At 39.6% G+C, this 23,326-nt stretch overlaps 1 protein-coding gene across 1 annotated transcript in view; it reads left to right on the top strand.

The window, feature by feature from the left end:
- Positions 1-388: 388 nt before the first annotated feature.
- The window catches only part of LOC307192365 (uncharacterized protein), a gene marked incomplete at its 5' end in the record, with an annotated part of 61,964 nt that continues 39,026 nt past the window's right edge, over positions 389-23,326 (top strand). The window contains 2 exons of the mRNA XM_079933200.1: positions 389-414; positions 9,159-9,900. Of these exons, the coding sequence (XP_079789326.1) occupies positions 389-414; positions 9,159-9,900 (768 nt within the window). The remainder of the gene's footprint in view (positions 415-9,158; positions 9,901-23,326) is intronic.

Genomic DNA, 23,326 nt, shown 5'->3' with positions numbered 1-23,326 from the left:
GTGATGAAAATGGCGCTTCACCTCTGTGATTTTCTTACCTCACCCTGTTATCTAGGCCTTCCTCTGTCTCCTGGAGTCTCCTGCTATTTGTTCACTGAGCCGTCTCCCTCAGCCATTTAACTCTCGCTTATTCCTTTTTAAAAAAGGCTTTAGTTGGCCCCCAAAAAGGTTTAGTTCCAAAGTTTTGGGTTTTTTAAAAAATGACATTATACTGAAAATTGCCAAGTCTTTCCATATATATGAGCTCGTTTGATTGTTACAGAAATCTTAAATACTCCTTTATTGGCTAAGGAAACTAGCACATTGAGGGTAAGCTGAAGGGCATCCCTGACTCTTGACATTGGCCATTCTTCCTCTTGTCTACGCAGCATCTGATTACCCTTGTAGCATGCGGAGAATCCTCCATCTTATAAGGTAAGCATGCCTCTGTTCTCAGCCTCTGTTTCAAAATACACACTTTTTGTCTGGCTTTTTTCACCCAGCATAATTATTTTGAGATTCAGCTTGTTGCAGGTATCAATAATTAATTCCTTCTTATTGCCGAGTAGTATTCCATTGTATAGGGAGACCACAATTCATCTATTCATCTGCTGACGGGCATTTGGGTTGTTTCTAGGTTTCGGCTATTATAAATAAAGCTGCTATTAAGACTCACATATAAGTCTTTATATGAGCATATGCTTTCGTTTCCTCTGAGTACATACCTAGGGTGGAATGGCTGGATAATATGGTAAGTAATGTTTACCTTAAGAAACTGCAAAGAACTTTCCAAAGTGATTGTACCATTTTACATTCCCACCAGCAATAAGAGAGTTTCAGTTTCTTCATATTTTCTGCAACGTTTGGTATGATAAGTCTTTCTAAATTTTAGCCTTTCTAATAGGTATTAAATGATATCTCACTGTGGTTTAATTTGTATTTCCCTAATGACTAATGATGTTGAGTATCTTTTCATGTGCTTATTTACTATCCATATATATTCTTTGCTGAAGTATCTGTTCCAATATTTGCCCATTTTTAATTGAGTTGTCTGCTTCCTTATGACTGAGTTTTGAGAGCTCTTTACATATTCAGGATACAAATATTTTCACATTTTCTCCAGCCTGTGACTTGCCATTTTATTATCTTAAGAATTTCTTTTAAAAATCAGAAGTTTGGGCTTCCCTGGTGGCGCAGTGGTTGAGAATCTGCCTGCCAATGCAGGGGACACGGGTTCGAGCCCTGGTCTGGGAAGATCCCACATGCCGCGGAGCAACTAGGTCCGTGAGCCACAACTACTGAGCCTGCGCGTCTGGAGCCTGTGCTCCGCAACGGGAGAGGCCACAACAGTGAGAGGCCCGCGTACCGCAATAAAGAGTGGTCCCCACTTGCCGCAACTAGAGAAAGCCCTCTCACAGAAACGAACACCCAACACAGCCATAAATAAATAAATAAAAACAGAAGTTTTTAACTTTGATGTAATTTACTTTATAATTTTTTTCCATTATAAATTGCTTTTAGTATCACATCCAAGAAATCTTTGCCTAACTCAAGGTCTCAAAGATTTTCTCCTATATTAACTTCTAAAAGTTTTATAACATACTCTGCATTACCTGAATCCTTTGAAAATTGACACTTGTTTTATTGCCCAGAATATTACCTATCTTGGTAGATTCCACATGCATTTTAAAAGAATGCCTATTCTACTGTTGTATAGTGGGTCTTCTATCAACGTTAAATATGTCAAATGGGTTGATAGTGGCTTTCTCACTTTCTATATCTTTACTTATTATCTCTCTTCTTGTTCTGTCAAATATTGAGAGTTGGGTATTGAAATCTGCAACTAAAAATGTGGATTTGTCTATTTCTCCTTGCTTTTGCATTTTAAAAATGCGTTACTATTGGCATAAAAGTTTAGGATTATTATGTTCTCTTCATAAATTGACATTTTTTCATTAGAAAATGACTTTTTATTTCTTGATTATTCTTTGCTTTGAAATCTACTTTCTCTGACATTAACATTGTCACTCTAGCTTTCTTTTAATTAATGTTAGTATGGTATACCTTTTTCCATGATTTTATTTTTAATCTATTTGTATCATTATATTTAATGTGGGTTTCTTGTAGGCAGCAGACAATTGGACAATTTCCATTTTTAGATTGAGGTATTCAGACAGTTAATGTGATGACTGATATGATTAGGTTTAAAGCCATCATCTTGCTATTTGTTTTCTACCTATTCTTTGTTACATAGCTCCTATTTTTCTGTGTTCTTTTGAATTAATTGAACATTTTTATAATTCTACGTTATCTCCTGTGTTGGCATCTTAGCTAGATCTCTTTGTTTTGTTATTTTAGCAGTACTTTAGCATTTATAGTATATAGTACACATCTTAAACTTATCACAGTCTACTTTTTAGTAATTTAGTCTGGGGCTAATTATTTTCCCTCCTACTGAGGTAAGACTCTTCTAAGCAATCTATTGAATGACCCATTTTCCAGTCAGGCTGAACACAGGAACTATTTGTGGCATTGTATGAGCTCTAGATACTGTTTCCTCTAACCACCCTTTCACCTTTTAGGAGTTCATTCTCTGGCCTCAGGTAAGGTTTGTAACCATGAGTGCTCCTCAGCACTCATCTGAATACTCAAGGGACCCTTATGCATATCTCCAGAGTTATCTTTCTGTACAGCCCTCTCCGTTCTCATACTGCAACCTGAGAGCTCTAGCTACCTTGGACTCCCTAGAAGCTCCACCTCCTCAACTCAGGTGTCCAGCTGGCTCCTCCTCCCTGCACTGTAGCCTAGAAACTCTCAAGGCAGCAAGGTGGGGCATTTGAAAGGCTTATCTCCTATTTTCTTTTTATCATCTCTCAGGGATAACTGTTCTTCATTGCTTAAATGTCCAACATCTTGAAATCCATCGCTCATATATTTTTTCTAATTTCTTAGTTGTTCCAGGCAGGAGGGGAAATCTTGTCCCTATTATTCCATTTTGGCTCCAAGGAGAACTTCATTTTGCCAATACCCTTCTTATCACTTCCTTTCAACTTAAATATGACAGAGGCACTATCTATTGTTCACAAATAAGAATTCAAACACATACATATGTACCTCTTGCTTATCTCATATACTCAATTTATTTCCTGGTCCTGTCAGTTTTATCACTTAAACATCTTTTTAACAGTAATAGTGTAAGTTTAGATAGATAGATAGACAGACAGATAGGTAGATAGGTGAGACCAAACTCCTTAAAATGCCTGCAGTGCTCCCCAAGGCCTTGCCCTTCTCCACCCAGCTTCAACCCTGCTTGCCTCTTTCTCTGCCATCCAGCTACAATAGACTTTTTTCAGAACTCTTGCTCTCTTCTGCCGAAGGCTCTTATTCACGCTGTTCCCCCCACCTAGAGCACAATTCCTGACCCCTTTGGGGCGATTCTTTGTCTCTTTTGACTCAACATAAGATACCCAGCACCTGGCATAGAGTTGAGCACACTCCATATTTTCCAAAAATGAATAAGTGAATGAGTTAGGTTAAGTTCCTTGACTACGGTGACACGGCAATAAGTTGGGAAACTGGAACTGGGCTTCTGGTTACTGGCCCAGCTGTCGGTTTCATGTGGCATTTGAATTAAAAGCTTGAAAGAACTTCTTAACTGCTGTCACCCTCTCATATCTGTTTTGGAGATGTTAGTAATGATACCCAGCCTGTAAATCTCTTAAAGAGTCAGTCCCTCCATGTCCCACGATTAGTTGCTGGTGCATTTTGCCTAAAGAACTGTTATGCTCTGTGGTTATTTATGGGTGACTCTAGTCTTTAGGAATTTCAGTGGATCCAATAATTGGTCTAAGCATTAGTTTCTGATGATTTAGCTGTGTTCTTTGTGAATTAATGATGACTAATGATAGGGATTTAGAACTGACACCCCAGGTATTGAGCTGTTTTAAATAGCACATTAAACAATATAACACTTAAAGTTCATGTGCCCTAAAAAATATTTTATGAAAACCCAAGAGGTGAACTATAAGTGTTGTATTAGTTGCATTGAGAAGTAATTTCATAGCTCCAGAGGTGAAGCCAGAAGCAGATTCTTTTTCCTCTAAATGAATGTACCCTTCACTAAGAACACAGGTTCATAATGACTGAATAGTATACACATTCCTGTTCCCAAGCTTCTAAGACCCAGTGCCTAAAAGGGAGAAGCATGCAAAACTGAATTTAGCCATGAGTAAAAATCAGATAAAACTCAAATTGAGAGACAGGTCTCAAAAGTATCAAGGTCATGAAAGACAAAAAGACACTGATGAACTGTCCCAGACTGGAGCCATGACAACTAAACGCAATTGTTGATGCTGTCTTGGATCCTAGATCTTAGAAAAAACATTAGTGTGACAACTCATAAAGTCTGAATAAGGTCTGTCAACTAATCAAAGATATTGTGTGTACTGTTTCACAGTTTTGGTTTTGGTCACTGTACTATGGTTACATTTGTGGAAACTAGAAGAAGAGCATGTGAAAACTTTTGGGACTATTTTTACAATTTGGTTATAAGACTAAAATTATTTCATGGTAAAGTGTTTAAAACATACCCAAAATGAATTAATAAACAAAAAACAGAAACAGATTACTACATCCAAAGAGAGAGACACAATTTCTATGCAAAGAATGTTATAAATATTTAAAATTTCAGGGAGATTTCAAAGCACAAAACCAAGATGAACAGAAAAACAGAACTGATTCTCTTGAGCTTACAGCTCAAGAAAACTCAGTTCTTCTTTAAAGCCACCACCACTGGTCTCACTAGATGCCATAACAGTAGCACAGAACAGACACCTGACCTGTTGCCTCGGGCTGCCCTGCAGATGGGGGCCTGGAAGCCCTAATTCTTATGGGGCCTGTTGGGTATAGGCCTATTTTTTCTCTTTAGAGTTGCCTTACACGTTCTAGTTCCTTTGCCTTTCCATGAACATTTTAGAAAAATATTGTCACCATCTACAAAAATTCTTGCAGTAATTTTGATAGGAATTGTATTTAATCTGTATATCAATTTGGAGAGAATTCACATCTTTACTGTGTTGAGTCTTTCAATTCATTAACATGGAATATCTCTCCATTTATCTAGATTTCCTTTGATTTCTTTCATCACTGTCTGGTAGTTTTGAGCATATGAATCTTGTACATGTCTTGTTAGATTTACATTGAAGTAATTTATTTATTTTTTTAGGAATTGTAAATAGTATTGTATTTTTAATTTCAGGTTCCACGTGTTAATTGCTAGTATATAGAAATACAATAGGTTTCTTATGTTGACCTTGTATCTATACTGAACTCACTAAATAGTTGCAGGAGTTATTTTGTACGTTCCTTGGGATTTCTATGTGGAACAACATGTAATCTGAAAATAGGGACAGTTTTATTTCTTCCTTTCCAATCCATACGCCTTTTAATTCCTTTTCTTCCTTACTGCACTGGCTAGAGCTTCCAGTTCTATGTTAAACAGCAGTTGTCAGAGTGGATATCCTTGCTTGTCCCCCATTCAGCTTCTCAGCATTGTCTGATGTTAGCTATAGGCTTTTTTATGAACATTCCTTACTAGATTGAGGAAGTTCCCCTCTATCCCTATTTTGCTGATAGTTTTTATCATGAATGGGTACTGGATTTTGTCAAGTACTTATCCTCCATTGACTGATAATATGATCATGTGACTTTTCTCCTTTAAGCTGTTAACATGGTGGATTACACTGACTAGTTTTCATATTGAACCAGGCTTTCATCACAGAACAAACCCCTGTTGGTCATGGTATATAATTCTTTTAAATTTCATTTACCATTGCTGTTATACAAAAATAATTTTATTCATGCATACTGCCCTAGAATGATCTTTTAAAACATAAATATGACTGTGCAATCACTCTGCTTATATTCTTGAGCTACTTCCAATTTCCAGCTGGAAGTGGGGATTACTCCCTCACTGGCTACTCTTAATGATAATGACCTCCAGGATCCCGGGCTAGGGGCCAAGTTCTGCAGCAGGTTTCAGGGCCCCTGGATCTCCCAAGTTCTTTTATTCAGAACCCTCCCACAGTCTGCTCCATCGTAATATAGGGCTGGATAAAGAAATCCCTGGCTATGTCATATGTGGATGGTAAGATTTTATTGCTATTAATTCCCCATAAAATCTTTTCCTGAAGAAATGGAGATGAGTCCCAAATACACTGAGTACAGTTCAGCTCTCTCTGGAAATGAGCTATCTTCTTCTACCCCAAGAGTGAGAGTCCTGAGAAAATGATTCACATTTCCCTACTCCACTGATTCAAGGGAATGTGCATATTGTAATAATTACTCTGTGACCGCAAAGTAACATTTCTCATTACCTCCTTAGTGCAAGATTAGCTAAAATAGGGGTGTGTGTGTGCGTGTGTGTGTGTGTATGTGTATGACTCAGAAACTTTTTTAAAGTTTCCAGCTGCTCTGTTTGCTCTCTTAAATCTCACCACTGTTTTTCTTTCTAGATGCACAGGTTCCCTATGCACATGTCAGCAACTCCAGAATTTACATTTTTAGCCTTGACTTCTCTCCGGAATTCTACCCCTAAATGTCTATCTGCTTGACAGACCTTCCCTCTGGAAAATTAACTGTGAATTCCTTGAAAGCAGGAGCAATGTCAGATTTAATTTTATATCCTCCATGCCTAGTGCAACACGTACTACAGAGCAGACACTCACAGATATTAAAAAAATGAATGGATATTATGTAAGACTATGAGATTATGGAATAATGTCTGTGGAAAGCACTTAATAGTCAAATATGTTGCCACTGGTTACTATTTTTTTAAGTAACAAGAATAACAACCAACACTTGCATTACATGTGAAGATATGTTAAGATTGAAGTAATGGATTAATATCTTAAACTTAATTTATCACCATCTTACTCAGTGTGGCTGCAACCTTAGCTCCTACTCCTACGAACTAGTAAAATTACTCTAGTTACTGTCTCTGGAACACATTATCTTTATTTCTTTGCTTCTATAATCCCTTTCTTCTAAAATTGGATTCCTATTTACTCTTATTTAAGTTTTCTTCGATGATCCATCTAAACTCCCACTTCCTGTATAAAGCATCCACGCAGCCTTCAAGCCAACACATCTCTTTTTATCTTCCGAATTCATAAAACTCATGGTCTAACCTCCTAATGGAGAGTCAAGATACAACTATATGTCTAAATTCCAGCTTTAGCACATTCTATGTAAACTTTCTCAGTTACTTAACCTTCCTGAACCTTGATCCCTGATCTGTGGAGAAGAGATACTAATATCTACCTCTCAAGATTCTCAAGGGTTACATGAAGTAATGTTTCTAAAGAACTTAGCTGGCATGTCTTAAGTATTCAATGAAGAGCAGCTATAATGTTATTATATGGCACGTACTATCTGCCATCTTGTTTCGTTGTGGACTTTCAATGTATATATCGTAACTCCCTAGACTGGAGGTATTTCTTTGTAATTCTTTAATCACCAAGAGCTGTGTCTTACTGAAGTGCTTCCTGATTTATTTAATCATGATTGTTATTGTTGTTGTTATTGTTATTATTATACCTCCGGCTTGTATAATACTTTACAGTGTACAAAGCAATTTCATGTACATTATCTCAGTTTATCTTCATAACCATCTAGTGAAATAGGCCAGGCAAATATTGTTAGAACCTATAATTTACTGAATAAGAAATAGACTCAGAGGACTTTCACTGCCATCCAAATTTAATTATCTAGTACTACACTTTTTCTTGCGCTGTAAACAAATATAAACCTAGACAAAAATGTATGAAACAAGTGTTTTTAGTTACTGGAAAGTAGGCAGTGCAAAACTGTAATCACTGAAAGAACAAAAGCAAGTAAGGTGAGCATGACAATTTGGCCATCTTTCTTCCTGCAGGCAGTTTCTGGACCTTGACACAGGACAAGGGAACCCAAGCAGAGCATGTCAGTCTCAACGAATTGCAAATACAGACATCTGAATCCAGGGAGGCTAAAGTGGTTAGAACATATGGGACAAAGTACCGGAGAAATCAGAGCTACATAGAGAAAATGCTTCAGAGATCTGAATAGGGCTACCCTTGAATTTTTGCTGAATATTAAGTGGTATATATATACATATATATATATATATATGTATATATATAGGGTGAATTTCCACAAAGTCAGGCCTAGAACAATTATCATAGATTATAAAGCTGAACAATTTCTAGAGTTCATCGTAGCAGTAGGAGCATTTGCATTCCAGCCAGCTACACCGAAGAGAACACACTGAACACCAGGACATTAGTATGGGCCCCAAAAGAGCCATACTTTAGAAGTGGAGCTAAATTAACCCTAAAATAATGGCTACCCTCGGGCTGCCTTAATAAACCTTTAAAACAGCCTAAAAAGAACCAAACTGATCCACAAATAACTTAACTACCTGGCAAAACAAAATTCAAACTCATTAAAAGATGAAAAAGGAAAAATCCAGCTCCCAATCAATTCACACCCTCCATCATCCCACCAATAATCCCTGGACAAAGAAGCAGGGAAATGGGACAAACAATCAAGGGGAAAATCAGTAAATCAAGACAGACTCAGAAATGACAAAGATGATGAAATTATCAGAAAATACTGTTGATACAGCTATTATAAATATGTTCAAGTGTGTAAAGAGAAACACGAATGTCTTGGGGAGAGACAGAAAATATTAAGAAGAACCAAGTGGGCCTTCTAGAGATGCAAAATTTAATGTCTAAAATTTTTTATTTTTTGGCTGATAAAACGAGTTAGCATGTTACGTTGCTTTATAAACTGCTGATATACGGGCACGCCTGGGCAGCAGAGGGCCACCTGGGCCACCGGCGCCCTGAGCCCCTAGCCGAGCCCCTAGCCCAGCCCCCAGCGCACTGACGGGAAGGGTAGCCGGAAGCGGAAGCGAGGGGCCCCAGGAATCTCTGGACGGCGCAGGCGGTGACACCCGCGAGGCACCCAGGCCTGTCCTTACCGTGAGAAGGCCGCGCCGTCCTTCACGCCGGGACAGTCTCAACGCGCTGGCTAATCTCAGGATGAGGGGCCCCAGGCCCAGCGACGGGAACTAGCGGCTGTGCCCACAGAGCCGCCGCCGCCGCTGGTGGACAAGGAACTTAATGAACTCGTAGTCAGAGGCAGGCACGTGGTCCTCGGGCCGCAGCGCGCGAACGTCTGGAGCAGCGACCCCACCTTGGGCGCGGCGTCCGCCTGCGTTTAGGCCCCAGCTCAGTTGTAGGCGCGCGGGTGGCGGCGCCGACTTGTGGTGCGGGGCGCGCGGGGCCTGGGCGAGGCGTGGCTGCGCGCGCACACCCGGCAGAGGCCCCGCCCACCTCGGCTCGTGCGGTGCCTGTGTCCGCTTCTGTGGAGACACGGTCACTTTTTGAAGGCCCAGTGGAGGGCGGATATGGAGGCCTCGTCAAGTATGTCTCTGTCCAGCACGTCGGACGGGGCCTGCGCGTCCACAAGCAGGAAGACCCACTTCTCCGTGCCGGCGTCACCAAGCAGCACGTGTACCCAGGCCCCCCCGCTCGGCTTGGCGGGGCGGGGGGGGGCGCCCGTGGTGGAGCCTCTGGAACTTTGCGCCTGCAGACTCTGTCTGGGGGAAATGCCCCGGTCCTGCGCTGTCTTCAGGACCACCAGGTGCTAGGCGTCATCCCAGAAGTAGGAGGTGGCGGCAGTGTCATGGATGCGAACCCTGGATGGGGTCGCCCCCAGCCCTCCAGGCCGGCCCGACATTGGAGGCAGACAGGCTGGTCACAGCATCATGATCCCGGACAAGTGGCCGGAGCCGGAGGGCTCTGTTTGGACTATCAAATGCGGGACCTCCTTCCTTCTGAGACATCCAGGCATCCTGGCTGGACGTTAACCCACGTGAGTACTTCATCTCCTCCTCCATATTGGCTCTCTGTCACCTTCTCCTGGGCTTTCTCCTCTCCACTCTTTCCACCTTTTTTTTTTTTTTTTTTTATGAACTTCCCTAGTAGAGTTCAAAAAATGAGAAAAGATGAGGTCCAAGCAAGTTAAAGATCACCAATATTGAGGAAATTATCAAAGGGAGAAGAACTTATGGAGAAGCTAGTGAGAAAAAAAACAAACAGGAGAGAGTGGTCTCATGGAATTCAAGAATTCGGTACAGTGTGGTCAACAGGATCAAATGTGATTAATAGATAAGGAATGAGACCATGTATTATATTTGGTAAAAAGGTCATTGTTGACTTGTGAAGAGCAATTTCATTGGAGTGGTGGAAGCAGTGTTGGAAGCATATACTGAAAAATGGAAAATGAGAATAGGAAATACAGAAAACTTTTTCAAAAAGTTTGCCTGCCAGGAAAGAGTTCAAGGGAATTTTGTAGTCAAGGGCTTTTCCCCCTAAAGTACAGGAAAGTCTTAAGTATTTTAAATGTTGGTGAGAAGGAGCATGTAGGTTCTGAAAAGGAAATGATGACAACTTTTTTATCATTTATCAAGTCCCATATTAGCTGGACCCAGGACTCAGAGGAACAAGGAGAAGCTTAAGTGTCTGGGCAACACTTTTTTTTTTCTTTTCTTTTATTTATTTTTTTATACAGCAGGTTCTTATTAGTCATCCATTTTATACATATTAGTGTATACATGTCAATCCCAATCTCCCAATTCATCCCACCACCACCACCACCACCCCCATCGCTTTCTCCCCTTGGTGTCCATATGTTTGTTCTCTACATCTGTCTCAGTTTCTGCCCTGCAGACCGGTTCATCTGTACCATTTTTCTAGGTTCCACATATATCACTCTCCACCTTTTAGCAACACTCACTTAAATGGCGACACAGTTCCAGGCTTCATGCCCTTATTGCCCGCCTCTTCATGCCTCTTGCCTGTCATCTCATACAGACCCGCCTCAAAATTGAGTGACATTAGAGCTAGATGGTATTGATCAAATTGTAATGCATTAACCCTGTCTTAATTCAGTGTTTTATCCTGGTCATAGAGAGGAGGACTTTTGGCTTTATTATAAAGACAGTTGTTTTTAGAGCTCTTCTATACAAAGTTGAGAGGAATTTGCATGTTTGATGGTTTATAAAGTTAAAAACTCCACATCTTAGGAGTTCTGTAGTTTTGTCTTCAATGTTATTTTAGTTGTCAGATTTCATCTATTTCTGGGCATAATAAAACCCTTATGCACACAAACAAGATTTTTGGTCACAATTTAAAAAGCTATTTGGGGCTTCCCTGGTGGTCTGGTGGTAAAGAATCCGCCTTCCAACGCAGGAGATGTAGGTTCGGTCCCTGGTCAGGGAACTAAGATCCCACAGGCGGCAGGGCAACTAAGCTCATGTGCCACAACTACATGCCACGTGCCCAGGAGCCTGCACACCACAACTAGAGAGAAGCCTGCATGCCACAACGAAGAGCCCTCATGCCTCAACAAAGATCCCGCCTGCTGCAACTGAGACCCGACACAGCCAAAAATAAATTAAATAAATAAATAATAAATAAATCTTAAAAAACATAAAAATAAAATATAAAAAGCTATTCTTAGATAAGATGATATGTATATATGTATAAATATATAAATACAGGTTTCCCCTCCTATCCAAAAGTAGAGCATTCGTAAGAAACCTTTCATAAGCCAAAATGGTATAAAGCAAAAGCAATTACCTCAGAACAGATCTTGCTAATGCATACCCAGAGTAAGTCAAGATAAAATACAGATGCTCACAGACACAGTTCAAAGCTCTGGTGGCTTGATGATGAGATGCCGAATGTAGTTCCCAGGGAAGGAGCTTGATGATCCACTCTCCCTGCTTGGGATGTGTGCTGCCCCTATAATGGCTTGCTGCAAAACAAATACCAAATGCTATTTTCACTTTTTGTCTTTTTTTCATAAAACTGAAAATCCTCTTGGATTTCGTTCACTTAGTGTAAACAGGTACTCATGTAAGTCTTTAATAATAGCAAAGTGGCATAAAGCGAACTTTTGAAAAGTATGAGATACCTGTATAAATATTAATATCTATCATGATAAATTATAAATTTTTTCTGTGTTAAGAAGTAGTGTGTAGAGCAGTTAAAAAACACCACCTCTAAAGCAAGTGATGGCTTAATATATGTTTATCACTAAAACAACTTTCAAGTATCATTAATTTAATTAAGGAAATAGGATGATTTTATACATTTTTATTTTATTTAACAAGATTAGGGCTTCCCTGGTGGCGCAGTGGTTGAGAGTCCACCTGCCGATGCAGGGGACACGGGTTCGTGCCCTGGTCCGGGAAGATCCCACATGCCGTGGAGCGGCTGGGCCCGTGAGCCATGGCCACTGAGCCTGCGTGTCTGGAGCGTGTGCTCCACAACGGGAGAGGCCACAACAGTGAGAGGCCCGCGTACCGCAAAAAAAAAAAAAAAAAAGATTATATGCATAGTTTTATTTAACAAGATAATACGTCTTTCACTGAAGTCCTCCAACAACCAAATCTAGAAAACTATGAAAGGGTGAGATACTATTTAAATAAGTCAGACCACTGAATGTTCAACATTGTCTAAATATAATGCAAATGACTAAACATAATGCAATTTTTCAAGTTCCGAATTCTTCAGTACATAGTATCAATAGTGTATATATGTCAATCCCAAAAGATAACTAGTGAGAACCTACAGGAAACTCTACTCAGTGCTGTGTGGTGACGTAAATGGGAAGGAAATCCAAAAAAGAGTGAATATATGTATATGTACAGCTGATTCACTATGCTGTAGTAGAAACTAATACAACATTGTAAAGCAGCTATACTCCAATAAAAATTTTAAAATAAATAAGTAAAGCAAGCAAGCATTGGTGTTATATGTAAATTTCTGATGTAATTGCCTCTTGGGCTTTTAAATACTAAAACTATATGATTGAAAATACTATTTTTATTTATTATTTCATTAGGATTTTAAGCAAACTGATAAAATGTAAGATTTTAGACAATAGCCTATTTCAATTAAAGTGACATTTTATTCAAAAAAAATAAAATAAAAGTTGTGTGTGTATAGAGCAGGAACCAAAACTGATGAAAAGCTAAAATAGGATAAGCATCTAGAGAATTCACATTCCTGGGGTCAGCTGTTATCTCTAATATAAGACTTGGGCCAGGTCTAGAACTATCAAGATCAAGATTGGCTTAACACTAGCTTGTAATTCAGCTAGCACTTGTTAAAGTGGTTCTGCGTAGAAGCCCTAGGGTAGAGGAAGTCATATTGGTACTTGTGTAGGAAAGAGTACTTCCAGCTGGTCTCAAAAAGTTCTATTCTTGTGTCTAAAAAAATGTTAAATCCACTTGATGGGAATATCAACAAATTAAACAGCACAGAAGAAAAGGTCAGTGCCCTTGAAGACAGAGGTGCAGAAATTATCCAGACTAAAGCACTGAGAAAAAGATTGAAAAAAAAATGAATAGAGCCTTAGTGGCATGTGGGATAATATTAAGAAATCTAACATAGTATAAATGGAGTCCCAGAAAATAAAAAGGGGAAATGGAAATATTAAAGTCATAATGGATAAAACATTTCTAAACTTGATGGAAACGGTAAACTCACAGGTACAGGAAGTTCAGTAAACCCTAAGCAGGATGAACACAAAGACAACCATACCAAGGTACATCATAATTGAATTGCTCAAAAGCCAGTGAGAAAAAGAAAACCTTAAAAGCAGCCAGAGGGAAAAATATGACTCATACACGGAGAACAAAAATAAGTATTTCCAAAGACTTCTTATCTGAAACAATGTGAGCTAGAAGATATTGGAAGAAAACCTTTGAAGTATTGAAATAAAGAAAAAACTGTCAGCATAGAATTTTATGTCCAGAAGAAATATCCTTCAAATACGAAGGTAAATTTTTTTTTAGTAAAACGAAAGCTGAGAGAATTTCTCACCAGCAAATCTGTACAATAAGAAATGTTAAAGAAAGTTCTTCAGGCAGAAGCAAAATACTAACAAATGGAAACTCATCTCTGTCCAAGGATATGAAAAATGTCACAGATGGTAAATATGTAAGTAAATGTGGGTAAAACTTGTGTATTATAAGTGAAATGACAATATTATTTGAATATATTCTGTGATGATTTTAAGATTCGTTTTGTGAATCTTAGAGAAATCACTGAAAAAGGGAACCAAAGAGATACAGCTAATAAGCCAATAGAGGAAATGAAACGGAAAACTAAAACGTAATTGATGGAGAAGAAGTCAGAAAAAGAGGAAAAGGAGCAAAGAACACATGGGACATACAGAGAACAAATACCAAGATGATAGACTTAAACCTAACTCTATTGTTAATTACATTAAATGTGTATAAGTCTAAGCACTCCAACTGGAAGACAGGGATTGTCACAGTGGGTAACAAAGCAAGATCCAACAATTTACAGAAAATCACTTTACTATAAAGATACAGATAAGGTAAAAGTAGGAAGAGAAAAATATGTACTATGAAAACACATACACATAAAAATCAGTATTGGAAACCATAATCAACCCTTCTGACTTAATTAACAGTTATAAAGCACTAGACCTAACAACTACAGAATGCACATTCGTTTCTAGTGCGTGTTGAACATCCACCACGCCACACAATATACTGGACCATAATGCATATCTCAATGAATTTGAAAGGGTAGAAACCACACTAATAATGTTTGATTAAATTAGATATTAGTAACAAAAGATATCTGGAAAATATCCACATATTTGTCATCAAACAACAAATTACAAAATTTCCAAGAACTGAAAAGGGAAGTTCGAAAATATTTTAGCTGAATTATAATGAAAACACAAATATCAAAACTTGTGGGATGAAGCTAAAGCAGTACTTAAAGGGAAATGTATAGGTTTGAATGCTTAGAGTAGAAAAAGATCTGAAATTGATGATCTCTACTTCAACATTAATAACTTAGAAAAAGAAGAGCAAATTAAACTCAAAGTAAGTAGAAGGAAGGAATAGTAAAGATAAAAGCAGAAATAACAAAAAATGGATAAGCAATAGAAAAAAATCAATAAAAACCAAGAGCTAGTTCTTTCAAAAGAACTATTTCAAAATAAAATTGATAACCTCTACCTAAAGAGAGAAGATACAAATTACCAATATAAAGAATGCAAAAGCAGACATCACTAAAGATCTATGGACATTGATAGCATAAAAGGAAAACATTATGAATGATTTTATGCCAATAAATTTAATAGCAGAGGTGACATAGACAAATTTCTTGAAAAACATAAATTGTCAAGACTCAAGAAGAATTAAATAATCATTATAGCTTTATATCTAATAAAGAAGTTGGGGCTGATGGAAAATCATATATCTTGATTATGGTGAACATATCCATTTATCAAACCTTATCAACTGTACACTTAAAATAGGTACACTTACTGTATGTAAATTATACTTCAATAAAGTTGATTTAAAAGGAAGGAAGGGAGGGAGGAAGCTCAGAGGATTTACTCGATTTACTGAAGACCAGGTCCCAAACCAGGGTCCTCTGATTGCCAATATACAGCTTTCCCCACCGGAGCACATTGCCTTGGGATTACCATGGGGGAAATTTAATCATCACACTCTTTGAGATGAGAAAAAGTAATCACATCTTTTCAGAAATTGCCACTCATCATCTGTTTCTAATCGAATTTCCAAAATTTTAATTCAGTCTGCGTTCTGATCTCTGCTCAGGGCAACACACACATGAACCTGGTGAGTGAGCCTAGGCTGGGGTAGACCTGATGGCTGCCCATGGGAGTGATTTGTGACTAAGTAAGGAGCGTGCTCAGAACCTCTCCTTTGCCTCTCATTGCTCTGCACCACACTCCTCTCCTTCCTGCCAGAGCTGCTAGGACTGTGCTCTCCCAGTTCATGGTCCAAGGCTTTTGCTGCTACGCTAGAAGCAATATCTACTGTGAATTAGTGGTGTTCAGCCCTATACTCACAGTTTATATGGATGTATGCTTTAGAGGTATTGGATTGAAATGGACATCTAATTTACTCCACAGCCTCAAGGCAGAAAGACCTGCTGCTGCTTTACCCTTCTCCCATTAACATATATATTAACTAGATTAGCAAGCTATCAGCACTCAGTCCTGAGAGCCTGGGTAGTCCATTCAGTGCATTTTACAGTCTCCTGACTGTGCATTTCAGTGAGAGTAAGGAAAGCTGAAAATAAAGAAGGAAAGAGAGTGAATGTAGGGCACTGGCAAAGACATGCATGCCAGGATGAGATAGCTCAGGATCTGAGCAGCATGGGAGACACCGAGGCATCTAAGAGAATGCACCCAAAATCAGGGGAAAGAAAAACACCTAACGCATGCAGTTGCTGACTAATGTTTCCCTTAGAGCATGGGACAGTGCAGTTTGGTGGAAAGTACATGACTTTCAAAACCAGACAAATCTTGGTTGAGTGCTGTTTAGTTTCTGAGTGAACTCGAGCAGGTGACTTAACCTCTTTGAACTTCCACTTCCTCACTATGCAGTGAAAATAATAAAGTCTTCTTGGTATTATTAGAAGAATTAAAGGGCCATGACACATGAAAAAGCCACAATGCCTATTTTTGTTCCTCCCTTTCTTCTTTTCCTCCATCCCCTCTTCCTACCTCCCTCGATATATAAAATGGTAGAGATAGAAAAGACCCTAAAATCCTGTACTGCAGCACCCTCCTCATACAGGTACGAGAAGCAAGAGACTTGCTCGTTTCCCACCACTGGCCACTGGCAAGGCTGAAGTCTCCTGAATATAGTGTGATCTTTCCACCATCCCATTTGGGGTGGGGGGCACATGTAGCTGGATTAGAAATTCTAAATACCAGTTTCCAAAATGTACATGTGCATGAACTTAAAGGTCCAAATCCAAGGGGATATCAACAAGGATAGCTCTCTTATCTCATGCTTTTTACTCAAGAACCTGAACTAGACCATTGCCTATTTTAAAAGCTGCTCTGATGAATAAACCTCTGGTAGACTTTTATAACTCAAGATATAGTTGATGTCTCCCCACAAGCACTGCTGAGTAAATTCTACTTTCTGGAAGGAGGCAGTACCAGGAGTTCCCAAGATGGAGCCCTCAAGCTCCTCAAGGTCCACAGCTGTTCAGAAGACCTAGACCTCCTTCAGTCTTTGGGAGGAGAACTCCCCTATTTTGTGAGTGTTAGGGGAAGTCTGGACTCTGACAGCTGCAACAGAAGGACAAGGGGGCAGATGTTGCTTCTTCCCACTCGTACAACTAGAACTGGGTCACATGATATATCCTCTGTCAATCAGATGTTCCTATCAGACCGTGATCCTTAAGAGAGTGATTCTATGATTAGAATTCAAGGCAGCACCATCAGGGGCAGCAGTACAGCATTCATGTATTCACTACTGTGTCTAGAGCTGTGTTTCTCAATCTTTTTTTCATTATTGCTCTCATAAGGAGATTTTTTGGACTTTTTTTTCCAAATTTCCCCCACCATGTAATTTTAAGACAACAGATATTCAGTATATCTGCTTACATACTGTATATATATGTCCATGCATTATACATAAAGAGTAGAATTTATGTATTTTGCCCCTTCAGGGGTGGTATCACTCCTGTTGAGAATGCAGGGTCTAGGAGATACGGTGTCCAGCAGGGGCATCCCAACCAGATGTTCCCATGAATCAGTAGTGGCAGTGAATCTTATTCCCTGGCATCTCTGTCCCTCACTCATCTTCATCCATTTGTGAGTTCCCTGGGATTTTTCCAATAAGGTTCTATCTTGGTTTGGATTTGCCTGGAAGCAGATCCTGAGGTAAGAATTCTAGTACAAATAGTTTATTTGGAAGGTGAGCCCAGGAACACCAGCAGGAGAGCTAGGAGGGAGACGGGAAAAGGAAGCCAAGCAATTGGGTTCATTACCAAGCCAGTTACCACCATGGGCAACTGGAGCTCAAGCCCACGGTGTGCTCTAGGTGAGAAAGTAAAGCGTACGCCAGAAGCATCCCACCCAAGGGACACGGCAGCTGGAGTGTTTGTACACCAATTCCCACCAGTCATTGGTCGAGTGCTACTGCCACGGTTGCTCCTCCCCAGCCCTTCTAGTCTGCTGTGCACGGGCAGAGGAGTTGTGGAGGCCAGAGAAGGGCTTGATGTAAAGAGCATACACGCTGGCAGCTAGAAGTCTGGCATGTGTGCACTGAAGTGAAAAGGGTCAAAGGGACATGGTCAGGGCACTGACATTGAAAGACAGATGAAAAGCATGAAGTCATGGACTTTAACCAAGGATTTCAATGACTGTGCCGAGAAGATGGGGCCAGGATAGCTGGAAACCAAAGGTGAAGTTTGATCTGAGATTACTGAATTACCTTATCAGCTGAACCCGTATCTTCATGGTGGCTTTTTGACCCGTATCTTCATGGTGGCTTTTTGTCTGTTTTGTTTGTTTGTTTTGCATGTGTAAGGACATTGATCAGAAGAGAGCTGAAATGGGGATGTGTGGGAGGATATAGAGACCTCCAGTTTTCCCAACCCTCAGCCCACTCTTAGCCCTTCTTGCCTCCCTTAGCATCCTCCTCTTCCCTACCTTGATTAGACTCTTCATGTCTGGCCTGAGAACACTGCTACCTTCTCCAGAGGCCATTAGTTACCTTGGAAGAGGGAGCAGATTCTCTTCATGCTCTATCTCCACCCCATATACAGTGATTCTTGATATTCTGAGACCTGTAGCTGGAGTCAGAGTCCAGCATTTTCCAAGGGAGGAAGGATATTTACAATGTCAAACCCAGTAGGAGATTTGCCCACCAAAAGATTTACAGGACTTTACTCAACTATATTGGCAAAGTTCTGAAAATGTGTGAATCAAGGGATCCCAAGGGCTACTGATCACGGAGGAAGGAACATCATTTTGATCAACGTAAATTTGGATGCACTTAGCAATAACTCTGGGTGTAGTGATGCTAGTTGGAGCAGCTGAGAGTGGTTCTGATAGTTTGCTTGCTGGCTAAAGAAGACTTGAGATCAGTTGGGAGTGTAGCCTAGGGAAAGTTGAGATGCCGGAAATGGTGACGTTCAATTAGAGAAAGGAATTCAAAGATGTCAAGAGATAGGAATGTGGCTGTAGATTTAGCCCTATAGATGATCTCTCATCATCAAGGCCTGAGATAGACACCAATAAGGGAAATGCCAGCATCTTTGAAAAGCAGTGTAGTGGCTATTCTCTGTGGGTTTGGGAGACTGGTAGAAATAGGACTCCTTGATTACAGTGAATGTGAAAAAGTCCCAAGATGGCAAACGGCAAGTAGTTACACTAGAAGAGTCAGATACAAATGGGTGTGGTTACTTTAATAGACATTAGGGCTCATTAGAATAGACGGACCTGGTGAGATTTTAGGGTATGGTAGATTGGTCATGGAGATTCTGGCCCAGCTTGATGTATGTAACTGAAAAAATTTCAAGTCTTTTGAATCAAGACTACCACTATATATGAAAGTTGGGGCCATTTCATTTTTCTTTAATTTTTATTGGAGTATAGTTGATTTACAGTGTTGTGTTAGGTTCAGGTGTACAGCAAAGTGAATCAGTTATACGTATACATATATCCACTCTTTTTTAGATTCTTTTCCCATATAGGCCATTACAAAGTATTGAGTAGAGTTCCCTGTGCTATACAGTAGATCCTTATTAGTTATGTATTTTATATATAGTAGTGTGTATATGTCAATCCCAATCTCCCAGTTTATCCCTCCTCCCCTTCCCCTCCTGGTAGCCATAAGTTTGTTTTCTACATCTGTGACTATTTCTGTTTTATAAATAAGTTCATTTGTACCATTTCTTTTAGATTCCATATATAAGCAATATCATATGATATTTGTCTTTCTCTGACTTACTTCACTCAGTATGACAATCTCTGTCTGACTTACTTCACTCAGTATGACAGTCTCTAGGTTCATCCATGTTGTTGCAAATGGCATTACTTCATTCTTTTTTATGGCTGAGTAATATTCTGTTACATATATATACCACGTCTTCTTTACCCATTCCTTTGTCGATGGACACTTAGGTTGCTTCCATGCTGGCTTTTGTAAATAGTGCTGCAGTGCACATTGCAGTGCGTGTGTCTTTACTAATTGTGTTTTTCTCTGGATATATGTTGAGGAGTGGGCTTGCTGGATCATATGGTATCTCTAAATCCCAGTCAGTTCACAGAGCCACATCCTCTAATGATGGGGGAAAGAGAATGCCTAAGGAATCATGTTCTACTAATATTGCAGCTATATTCTATAAATTTTCCTCCTTGCCTTCCCCAAAGGTACTTGTGTCTATTTATATAATTCACTGTAATGGGGAATGTAAAATGCCCAGACTTTTCAGAAATACTAGGTCATTGACTTCAAACCAACAATACTATAAAAGCAGGAAATTAGTGGGGATCAGGTGATTAATAGACTTTTGGAGTGTGGGTGTTGGCCTTTTTTATTTAATGGAGGGAAAATATAATAAACACAGAGAAGAGTGCAAAAATCATGATGAGTTTTCACTCCTGTAAGAGCATCCATTCTCCCCTTCCATCGCTGAGTTCCTTCCCGACCTGCAGCTCCGTGTCTTAAACTCTCCCTTCTCCCTCCCATCCCAAGGTCTTGAGGTCACTGCTGTCTGGTGTGAACGTTCTTCCCAGCTCCTCCCACCCCTTCACCTAACTAATTCCTCCTCATCCTTCAAATCTCAGCTCTAGGCAGGGTCACTTCCCTAAGAAACCTTGACTGCTTTCATTTCCCCTCGAATCTAAGTCAACTTCCTTGGTTCAACAATACCATGCGATAGTGTTCCTTTCCTTCAAAGCACTTCCCTCAGTTTGTTTCTATACATTCATGTGGGTGACTTGATTAGTATCTGGTTCTTCCACTAAACAATAAGCACCACAAGAGCAGAAACCACATGTTTTTCTTCATCACTGTATCCCTGGCTCTTTAGTACAATGTCCAGCATGGTGGACACTCAATAAATATTTTTCAAATAAATAAATGGTAAATGCATTACCATGCCTTTTTATTTTTAAAGTAAAGTCTTATAAGAATGAAAATTTGGCACAAATTGCCCAATATTTTTCAGGATCCTTAGTATGGCAGAATTTTCTTCTGGTGACTCTGAACAGAGGAAGAAAAATATCATCCCCTTCACCACACACCTGAAAGTGTGTGTCCCTCCAAAACAGGGCCTGGATCAGTAACGTCACTTTATGATACTCTTTTCTAAATAGGACAAAATTTTAAGCAGACTGTAAAAGCTGGGTTGGTGTCTGAAAAAAATAAGGTAGTGATAAAAAGGGAAAATTGAACCATCCACCATCTCACTGTCCTTTGTTTCAGCATCCTGTGTGCTTGCAGGCCTAGAAGGGGCTGGCGGAAGGGTTTGTAGGCTGAGAGACTGGACTTTAATTGGTCGGCAAAACTCTAATAAAGCTTTGTTTCAAGTCTTTAATTTCACCATACTTCCCTTTTAACAAACTTCAAGGAAATAACTCACCCTGAACTACAACAGTGTACTGCCAAAGAGCTACCAAATAAGAAATGCACATGTTTCCTGAATTTGAGTGAATGAACCACAACACTCACCTAAAAGGCTTTTTTACTAGCAGGGAGGATGCAAACGAGGTTTTCTTTCACAGTGTTATTTTTCTAATGAAAATATTTGGTGCCACCTGCTGGCAAAATCCACGCTGACTTCTTAGCATTCACAGAGTGTAAATACGTTCGTTCTCTCAAATGAACTAGATATGAAAAACTCTGATACAACTTATTTGGTAAACTTCTAAGAATATAGAGAATTTACATTTCTTACTGAAAAAAATTCCCATCTGCGATACCTCACTACTTGGGGCAATTTGTGTTCCTGCAGAGGTGTCCTTCTCTAAGTGAAAATTGTTCTTTAAAGTAATATATTTTATGCAGAGTTCATTTTTGAGCTAAAAGAAGGAAAAGTGAGAGAAGGAGAAGGAAATGCCCAGAAATTCTTTAGGCCCCTTCCAATCTCTAACATGCTAGGATTCCAAAAGGTTTGAGAATGTTTCTGATACTAACACTTGGTCCAAGCAAACTCACGCTTTCACTTGGAGAAAAGGTTTACATTCCACACCCTCAAGTAAAACATAAATAGACCCAATTAGTCCCTCTGATGTTTTATGAACTGGAAGTGTACTTCTTAACCTACCATTCATTCCTGAGTATGAGAAAAACAAGAAGAGTGATATTTAATGTCTTAACAAACCCATGCCAGGTTACCAATTTTAGCTAGCTGACATAATTAACACAAATTCTGTTTCAGGGAAATCCACCCCCTTATAAATCAACTGTGTTTTAAAATCTCCATATGCACAAGCCATATATTTGAATAACAAGGATAAAAAAATCATTTTCCTGGAAATGTGTAGGTTGATTAGCAGAGACAAGCCCTATCTCCTCGTACTCTAGAGGAACATTTATGGTAAAGGCATTATTTAGTGTGCCAGGCGTAGGAAATTTGGTCCCAAGTATCAGCCAGTACAGAAAAACATCTACAAGACTTAGCAGAGTGGTAGTGTCTCGTGCACTGGGTGGCTCATCACCAGAATTTAAGTCACTGTTTGAGAGAGAACAGCCCCCAGAAACAGCCCAGCAAGAGCCTGAAGTCTCTGAAAGATCTTTCAGTTCAAGCCTCTCTTTTTACAGACAAATAAACAGAGGTCCCAAGAGTTTAGGTGACTTTTCCATGGGCCCTTATCAAGTTAGAGAAGAGCCAGAGTTGGATGTGAGGTCTCCTGATTCTGCACTTTCTGCTTCTCCCTCCCCATAATGCTTGTTGTAACCAATGTCCTCCTTTCGGGTGATGCAAAGTACAGAGGTGACGGGAGAGGTGGCAAGAGCCACTCTGGAGTATAATAATATACATCACTTAGACTGAATGTCTTTCTCCTTCAAAGAAAGAAATAAAGCTCTTAATGTAAAGTAAAGGGGGAAGGGAGAAAACCCTGTCCCAGCTAGGCAGAGGGCATGCAGCAAAGCAAATGCTGCTGCCCATGTTGTTAAGCATGTACTGTGTGCCCAGATACTTTTCACACATTGTCTTCAAGTCTCATAAACACTCTCTAGTATAGCGTGATTATACTGAATAATGTCCTGCTTCAAGAACCTAAGGAGGTGCTGTTTCTAATAAGCGAAATTAATACAGAGAGCTACCCCAGGCAGTGTAACCTCAGTAGCTGTTGAGCTCAGCATTTGCCTTTAAAATGAGAATTATTGACTCTGGGTGAAGACTTCAGTTCAAGCATGAGTCATGCAGCCTAGGAGACCTGGTTTGTTTTTAGCCAAGTG

This window comes from Stenella coeruleoalba, assembly GCF_951394435.1.
Source record: "Stenella coeruleoalba genome assembly, chromosome: 10".
NCBI lineage: Eukaryota > Metazoa > Chordata > Mammalia > Artiodactyla > Delphinidae > Stenella > Stenella coeruleoalba.
Note: the sequence above shows the minus strand (reverse complement) of the source record. Positions and strands in the feature narration are given on the sequence as shown.